The 8,772-nt window shown below is 38.4% G+C and overlaps 1 protein-coding gene across 1 annotated transcript in view; it reads right to left on the bottom strand.

The window, feature by feature from the left end:
* The window catches only part of tacr1a (tachykinin receptor 1a), a 45,071-nt gene extending 42,861 nt beyond the window's left edge, over positions 1 to 2,210 (bottom strand). Inside the window, exon 1 of the mRNA XM_072388561.1 lies at positions 1,412 to 2,210. Within this exon, the coding sequence (XP_072244662.1) occupies positions 1,412 to 1,815 (404 nt within the window). The 5' untranslated portion in view covers positions 1,816 to 2,210. The remainder of the gene's footprint in view (positions 1 to 1,411) is intronic.
* Positions 2,211 to 8,772: the final 6,562 nt, after the last annotated feature.

The following is an 8,772-nucleotide window of genomic DNA, read 5'->3' on the forward strand; positions in this document are numbered from 1 at the left end:
AAATGTATCTGTGATCAGATCCCACAGATTTGCTCTCTATTTGACAGAAAAATGTCATGTCTGAATATGAACATGAACTCTTAAGCACACAAAGAAAGTGGTAGAAGAAAATGGAAATATGCGTTGCCACCTATACAAGTGATGAGGGGTGAAAATGTCCCTAACATTCGGCTGAAATACCTTTTCTTATTTCTTCAGCTACAGAAGTATTTTGTCATAATTGTGATAATTGTTTCTCTTCAGTGATTTTGATGTCATATTTGTGTTGTGACTTCATTTCCTAATTGCCAATTTTGCTGAGCGGGAAACTGGCTGTGAGCAGACAAATGTGTATGATGTGTGCAGCCTGCTTCCCATGTTGATATTTTTCAGGTTTCAGATCCCCAACACCAAAGCTCAAACTTAATCTTGGAGAAGGTCACAGACATGGGTTTCCTGCTGAAATAGACAATTACAGACCACTTCTATTCCATGCTCTGTGATGCAAAAAAAAAAGATAGATGACTACAACATAATCATCCAAAGCCAGGATACACAGGGTTTTATCTGATATTAAAGAGGGAGTTAGCGTTATCCAGAACACACACGCACACATAGTCACAAAAACACTGAATAAACACAGATGCCCAACACAATCATTAGTCAAAACAATGCATAATACACACACACACACACAGAGAGAGACATGGATATGCTCATGGAGTGAGCACACTAAAAATAAGAACATGCAAACCATATGCTCATATAAATTACACAGACGCATTCCAACAGAGCAGGGCTTTCTATGCATCAGTTTCAATTCAGTGTCCCTGTGTGAAGGAGCCGCACATTGATCAGTAAAGCTGCTCCATATAATAATGCTCACTGACAAGAGGAGATGACTTGGATAAAGATAAGTCTTCCAAAGGTCATATTTTCTGTAAGAGCAGTATAAATGCTGCTGTAAGCACATAGAATCCTTTCCAGGTGTTGTGTTTAACAGCTTCAGGTTATTTATTTACTTAATTACTGTCTTTCTCATCTTTTCACAAGGACTCAGTGTAGGGGCAATGAACCATTAACCACAGCTATGGTGGTGAGCGCGCCTTTACTGCCAGTGTGGTGGACTTAAATTAACTTTAAAAAAAGGACGTTACATTACTTCCTTCTTAAATTGTGAAGAAGCCAATAAGTTGAAAGGGACACTAAAATCCACCTTGACTTCAGTGGTATTTTTCTTCCACGATTTGCTTATAGAAATTGAGATGCATCAGATATTTGCTTGTATCAATTGTGAGGGGGTAAAACAGGCCAAATTGATCAATTTGATAACATTTTTAAAAAAAACGATGTTTTGCAAAACACACTCGCCAGGCGTTTGTCTTTTCCAGTGTACTTTTACAACAGATGGGCGGCGTGACCAGCAGCATACCTGTCCAGAGCGATGGCAGTCATTGAGTAGATGCTGGCAAAGACGGCGGCGAGCGGAAAGAAGTTATGGAAGCGGCAGTAGCCCAGTCCGAAGTACCACTCATTGTGCACAGCGTACGTGAAGTTGATGACTGTGTTAAAAGCGGACATAGAGGCTTCGGCGCACGCCAGGTTCAGCAGGAAATAGTTGGTGACGGTCCTCATGCGTTTGTGCGCCATAATGATCCAGATCACAGTAACATTGCCTACTACGGACACGAGAACTATACAACTGTATGCAATGGCCCAGAGGACGATTCTCCACACTGGCTGCACGAACTGGTTCCAGTACACGGTCCCGTTATTAGTGTCGTTGAAGCTGAAGGTCCTGTTTGGCACATCCGTGGTATTGAATAAAGGATCCATTCTGCTATTAAGACTGTAAGTGAAACTTAACCTCTAAACATGACACGACAAAGTGAAAGATTCCGGTGCCAAGTGGAAAGTGGAAACCTAACGCTCATTTGGAGGAGTACATGTACTTTACCAGTCTCAAGTTATAATCGTAGTCTGCGAAGTGCCCACTTAAAAACTTCTCTGTCTTGAAGATTATAGAGTCTAATCAGGAATTCAATGTCAATATTTGAAGTGGAAGTTCCAAAAAATCTATCTTCCACCTTGAGTTGTGCGTAAAAACGGAGACCCGCGGCTTTTACGCGCATTACTGCCCCAGCTCTGTAACAAAAGAGAAAGCCCTGCTTCGTCCTCTCGCCCTCAGCGGCTCTCTGTGGTCCTCGCGCTGCTCTGCTCAAAGTGAGCGGCTGCTCACCCACTTATGGAGAGCGCTAATACGCAACCGTCCAATGAGCAGCCTCGGCAATTATGATTATGGATGAGCTCAGGTAAGTTATTCGTTTCATCCAGAATCAAACCTCATAGGGAGTCCAGAAGGATCATCAAATCTAAATATCGCTTTTCTGATTTATTTGCGTATTATTCGTCTGTTGGAAAAAAACAAATGTTGCAAAAGCAGTAAGAAGGATAAACGAATCGATCAAACACACCACCTCCACTACTACTGCTACCACTACTACTGATACTAATAATACTAGTAATAAATTAGAATTAGAATTAGAATGTGGGAGCTCTACAAATAGAAGGACTAGTTGTTTTACATGTTCCTGTAGCATCAGTGTTATTTTTTTCAAAATCATCTGTTAGAATCTCAACAATAAACACTTTCTCTCTAAAATTTGGTGTGTAATGTGAAAATGTGATGAAGGTGCCACACTCAGTATCCCAGCCCTCGCACTTACTGCTCCCTCTTGTGGTCTCCCAGCCTGAAAATGTTTTTAATGAAGCTCAGTAGTGAAAAACAGTTTTGAGAGGGCTGCGTCAGATTTCACAAAAAAGTCTCTTTTAAATCTTTGAAAGGGCACCGTATATCCCGCAGTGAGAGCCGTTGTGTCTCTTTTCAGGCTGTTTAATTGAATTAAGATGACCAGAAAGAACATGACATAATGTCGGCTCCAAGTCCGCAATAATAAAAAAAAAGATTGAAAGTTATTGAAACAATGGCTGCCTTTTTCGATTTTGTTTTCTGATTTTGGGGTTATAGAAGTGTATTTAGCAGAAATAACTTCATTAAAACTAAGTAATTGTTTTCTGTATGATGTTATCAGTCTCTCATATCCTTGTTGAGGAATTTAATTATTTTTCCAACATTGCTTCAGTTCATTGAGGTTTGCAGCATTGGTTTTGGTCTGGATTTTGCGTGGACCATTGTAACACCTTGATTCTTTTCTTTTTCAGATATTCTGTTGTAGATTTGCTGCTGTGTTTGGGATCATTGTTCTGTTGATGAGCCAGTTTCAGCCAAGCTTTAGCTGTCGGACAGATGGCCTCACATTTGACTCTAGAATACTTTGGTATCCAGAGGAGTTCATGGTGGACTCAATGACTGCAAGGTGCCCAGGTCCTGTGGCTGCAGAACAAGCCCAAATCATCAGCCCTCCACCTCCGTGCTTGACAGCTGGTATGAGGTGTTTGTGCTGATATGCTGTGTTTGGTTTTCTTCAAATGTGCTGCTGTGCATTATGACCAAACCTCTCCACTTTGGTCTGGTCTGTCCAAAGGACATTGTTCCAGAAGTCTTGTGGTTTGTTCAGATGTAACTTTACAAACCTAAGTTGTGCTGCCATGTTCTTTTTAGAGAGAAGAGGCTTTCTCATGCAACCCTTCCAAACAAACCATACTTGTTCAGTTTTTTTCTAATTGTGCTGTGATGAACTGTAACATAAACTTTAACCTTTAACATGCTAACTGAGGCCTGTAGAGTCTGAGATTTAGCTTTTTGACCTTGGGGTGAACTTGCTGAGACGTCCACTCCTGGGACTTCTGCTCACACTTACTGATGATTAATTAATTATGGGAATCTGATTAGCAGCACCTGGCTGTTACTTTCCCTCTTAATTTCTAAGGAAAAAATTAAAGTTAGCTTAGTTTTTCACTTACTGCTTCTATATTTTGGCTGGTTGAGGGATGACGAGATCCTGATACATAATACCTTAAAATTGAAACGTGTACTTTTTCTCACATGACATGTATATTCCAGGAGACAAACTTGCACTTGTAGTCATACACGTGTATATCAAGAACCTGAACCACCACAGCAGAGAGCAATGAATGCCAAGATATTTTCATCAGGAAAATATATTTCCCTTTTTGCAGTAGCAAGGTCTATATATTTCATCAGAGCTATATATTCGGGTCTGCCCAGAGTTTTTTAGAAGATGAATGAATCAAGAAGGCTTCTTTGGGGGGGTTTACAATTTCACTCGGATGGCAATAAAAGATTGTCGAGTGTCCAAGTGAATAACACATTACTTACACTTACTTTTTATAGCTATAGGTTTTGTTACAAATGTGTCAGGTCTGATAAATAACTTCAAAGGTTAATAGTTATATTTTAAATGGTTAATGCCTGGACAGAAATGGCATCTACATGTTGCCAAATGTGGGCTACTGTAATTGACTTGAGCAGAGCTATTGTAGTATGACTCCATGGCACTGCTCGTTGATGTTGGTTGTGTATGTTGGTTTTGTTGTATCTCAGCTGATCCACCACTTTGATCTAGACCAAACAATATTATGATCTACTTCAGTAGAATTTTTTGCTGGCATGATAATTCCAAGATGACTTACATTGCTCGTACTGAGATCATGACTTCTCGTCTGTTGTTGTCATGAAGATGGATTTGTTCTTCACGTGCTTTCATAGCTTGACTCCAGAATGAATTGGCATTACGTTTGATGCAAAAAACAATTTATTCTTAAAAGAAAGTGTTTTCTGGTTTTTTTGTGCTTGAGTTTTAAAAAAATATATATTCATCCAGATGTATAAATACTGTACATATAGAATATTTGCAACTAAAGCTAAATCTAAAGTGAATTAAGCATTTTTGCCAAATCCTAAAGAATATCTTCATAGTAAAGTCAAAAAGTCTTAAATATACTAATTGCTTGTTGCTTAGCCTTTACCATCACTCCAAGACAGACAAAATTCCTGAAAACAACATTACAAAAACTCATGGGAAAAGAAATGCTTCCTGAAAAGGACTCTATGAGCCTGCAGCTCAGGTGGATTGTTACAGTAAAGCCAGCAATAGGACTTCTTTTTAGCTGAATTTTAGCTGAACTTTAAAGACTTTCACATCACTGCTAAATCTTATCATATCAGCGATAACATAGTGAGGGTATTAGAATATCGATGTTTTATTTCAAAGCACCTGCAGAGCTGCAAACATGTCTGTTGACTTTTAAAATGATATTCTTTTCTTTTCTTTTCTTTTCTTTTCTTTTCTTTTCTTTTCTTTTCTTTTCTTTTCTTTTCTTTTCTTTTCTTTTCTTTTCTTTCCTTTTCTTTTCTTTTCTTTTCTTTTCTTTTCTTTTCTTTTCTTTTCTTTTCTAAAGGAGAGTCTGGTGAATATCTGTGAGTAGTATGTTCCCTGCAATGGACAGTGACATGTGGGGTCTCATTTTGGAGAATAAAAAAAAATCCCATTGGAGGCGCCAAGCTAACAGTTACTCAGACTTTCCACATATTAAAGCAAAGATTTCAGCAACTTTTGCACTGTAGAAAAGCTGCTGATTAACAGAACAATTGTTGTTATGGCCACACCCCACACAGAATCTCACTCATTGTAAGGCTCTATTGAAATCTTCTATTGAGGATTTTTGTTGTGTGTAATGCACCATGGCTATATTTTACTTTTGTCAAGCTACCAAGGCAGTGAAAATCACACAGTTCATATCAAATCAGTTTCTTACTCTTTCTACTGAACTCTCAGTCACTGCTCTGCAGGTGATCCCTTTCATGCATGCTTGCTCTGTGGAAATGCTAGCTACTCTCTCCTCATATACCTGTGGGACCTCTCTGCGTTGTGCCATCCATACTAAGCCTCACATTAGAAAAAAAAAAGAAGGAGAGTAATAGCTATTTTAAACCCAATCACTGTGATATTGTGTCCGTCAGTGCATCCATTTGCCTGTTTGTCTAACACTCTTTCGAATGCATTTTTAATTTTTCTGACCTTTTGCGATGAGCAGAGCGTGATGAGTTATTGCGTGAAAATATCTCCCTGGCAAGCTCTTTGGTCAAATAAAATTGTAAAAATCTAATTACCATGACATTTTCAGAAAAATTCAGTTGCCATGCTTTTGATGAAAAACACCCAGTCTGTATTCCAGGTTGCTCACCAGGTTCATAGCTTTTATTGGTGGTCTGAAAATACTGCCAGTCATTCTCATCCAGGGAGTGTAAAAAAAGAGAGTGACTGACATGGAAAAGTCAGTATTCTATACTTTTATGCTTTCTGTTGAGAGTATTACAGTGATGCCATCCAGTGAGGATGTTGATAACAGTCTGATTATGAGCAACTGCTTGTTCTTCTGAAATAAGTTTCCTTCTGAGGTAAATAGTCCTCCGATATACCTGGAAATATTTGAACCACGATGTAATCTCTCCTCTGATGGTAGTATTACAGAGAATGAGATATAAGACAAATGTCATGGATAATACCGGCCTAGCAGACATACACCCGAATTAAATATTCCTTCTCATTACGTATGCTATTTCCAGATGTAGCTACACCGCACTGCACAGCTAAAGTCATGAAATTACCTGGTCAGTCCTTGTCAGTTTAACCGCCAGTGCATCATTTCACCACAAGAGATATTTCCAAGCATACATTTTTCCACACAGAGACGACACGCACTGAAATCGCTATAAATAAATTAGATGTATATTTGTAACTGAATAAAAATTTAGTATTTACTTTCTGGGCACATCTCTCTGTGTGTATGTTTTCTAATAAATCAAGCATCTTTGCTCTGTTGCTGAATATCCTTTTGAGCTCATTTTTCTGATATTACTTAGGTGTATATTCTAACTTTGAAGTTTTGACATAATTAAATCATGAGGTCTTAATTTAGCTTGTTTACATGCTAAAATTGACCTAACCTGTCCCAACTGAGCTGGATGGAACATAATTGGTTTTATAGGTATTCAGTAATTCAAAATGTTGGGTCAATGGCATGTCAATATAACGATGGTCCTAATTGAAATGTTAGGGGATTGCATAGATTATTACATCCCAATTAATTGTACTCAGAAATATTATTTTTAGGATACTGTAGCTGTTATCTGGCTCTTTAAGTAGGGGTTTTACACATTATAGACAAATCAACTTAACTTTTTGGTTAAGGTTAGGCTTTAATACCTATATGGTTAGGAAAACATTGTTTGCCTTAAAACAGACTGTGATAGCACATGGGATTGACTATTGAGTCTCAACCTCCCTGGTCAAACACAGTCAACAATGTTGAATCAGATGTCCCACTGAAATTCACTGAATTGAAAGTTGTGCTGGGTGGCACAAAAAGTATATAGGATTCATATTCATAGGTATTACCAAGTTTTTTTTTATTTCATTGCAGTTTTCTGAGAAGCCAGGCAGTTGTAGCAGGCAATTGTTCTAAAAAGTTTGGAGATATTTCACTTTACATATACAAATGTTAGTCACATGGTGGAGTCAGGAATTGCTCAGGTTGGACCCTTAAAGAGAGACTGACCAGCAATTAAGTTAAAGACAGATTTATCTACAAAGATGAGGAAGTTTTACATGGTAAAACCATAGACAGGTGGTGGATTCCACAGGACTTTGTGTCTGATAAAAAACAGACTGGTGATTTAACTGTTTTGCAGATAAGTTTAATGAGTGAGCTCCAGAAAGTTAGTTTGCCGAATTTGTGAGTTCTGACTGGGGAGGGTGGCTTTATGAGCTGTTTCCAACAGCTTTTACTCAGACATGCTTATCTGTCGACAAGAAAACAAGCCAGCTACGCCTCAGTTTTTTTAAATTATTCTTGTCTCTGAGACTTCTCCATCTTTCAAATTAGTCAACATTTTTTACCCTCTTTTTATTGTGCCTCTGGTCATTTAGCTGTTTTGATGGATACCGAGGCATCTTAGGTCAGGTAGTGTTCTTGCTGAAAGAGAAAAACAGGGTGACAGTGCTTTTTGGTTGCTTAGACTTTGCTCTGGTTTAGTTATTTCTTTGTACCATGGTTCTGTGTTCTTGGTTAATATTTTGTTATTCCTTTATTCCATTTTAGTTTTCAGTCCTCCGTGTTAGGTTCTGTTGTATTCTTGTTTCTGATCATTATCCCTAGATGTCCTCTGTTGTCATGGTTTTGTCCTCTGGTCTCATTCACACCTGTCTCCTGCCAATTACTCACCTATTTTCACTCAACTCATCAACCCTCCCAGTACTTATAGCTTTCCTGTCTCCTCAATCAGTTGCCAGGTCATTGTATGTTGTTGTTACACCGTGGTACTTTGTCATCTCTTCCTTGTGGTTTCTCCTCCTGAGTCACTCTGTCCACCGTCTTTGGTTGTTTCCTCTTTAGTTTGCTTGTTCACTTTCTGTAAAATGTTTTGCTCGTCCTGCCTCCGAAGCACCTTTTGTCTAGCTGAATAAAACCAACCAACTCCCACCTGTCCCACCTAAACCTTTCCTGAAACTCTGCTGATATATTATGGTTATTTTGGGGGTTTAGACACCCAACTTGTTATATATTGTTCCTCTAAGAACAACAGACTTCCATCTGCTCAGTAATTTCAGATCAATGCAATTTTACATCCTTTGTCCAACCAGATATCAACAAACTTAATCAGTGCGGCAGTCAAGATCCAGGATATCATTTAAGAAAACATTTTCATTTAAAAATAATAGTGGACATATAGAGATGATAAAACTTAGCCTCAGGTGATGCAGATGATTATGACAACAAGCTGTTTCCTAATGATTTCATTGAGTCTAA

Source organism: Leuresthes tenuis, unplaced genomic scaffold (assembly GCF_036924035.1).
Source record: "Leuresthes tenuis unplaced genomic scaffold, fLeuTen1.0.hap1 SCAF_6, whole genome shotgun sequence".
NCBI classification, from domain to species: Eukaryota; Metazoa; Chordata; class Actinopteri; order Atheriniformes; family Atherinopsidae; genus Leuresthes; species Leuresthes tenuis.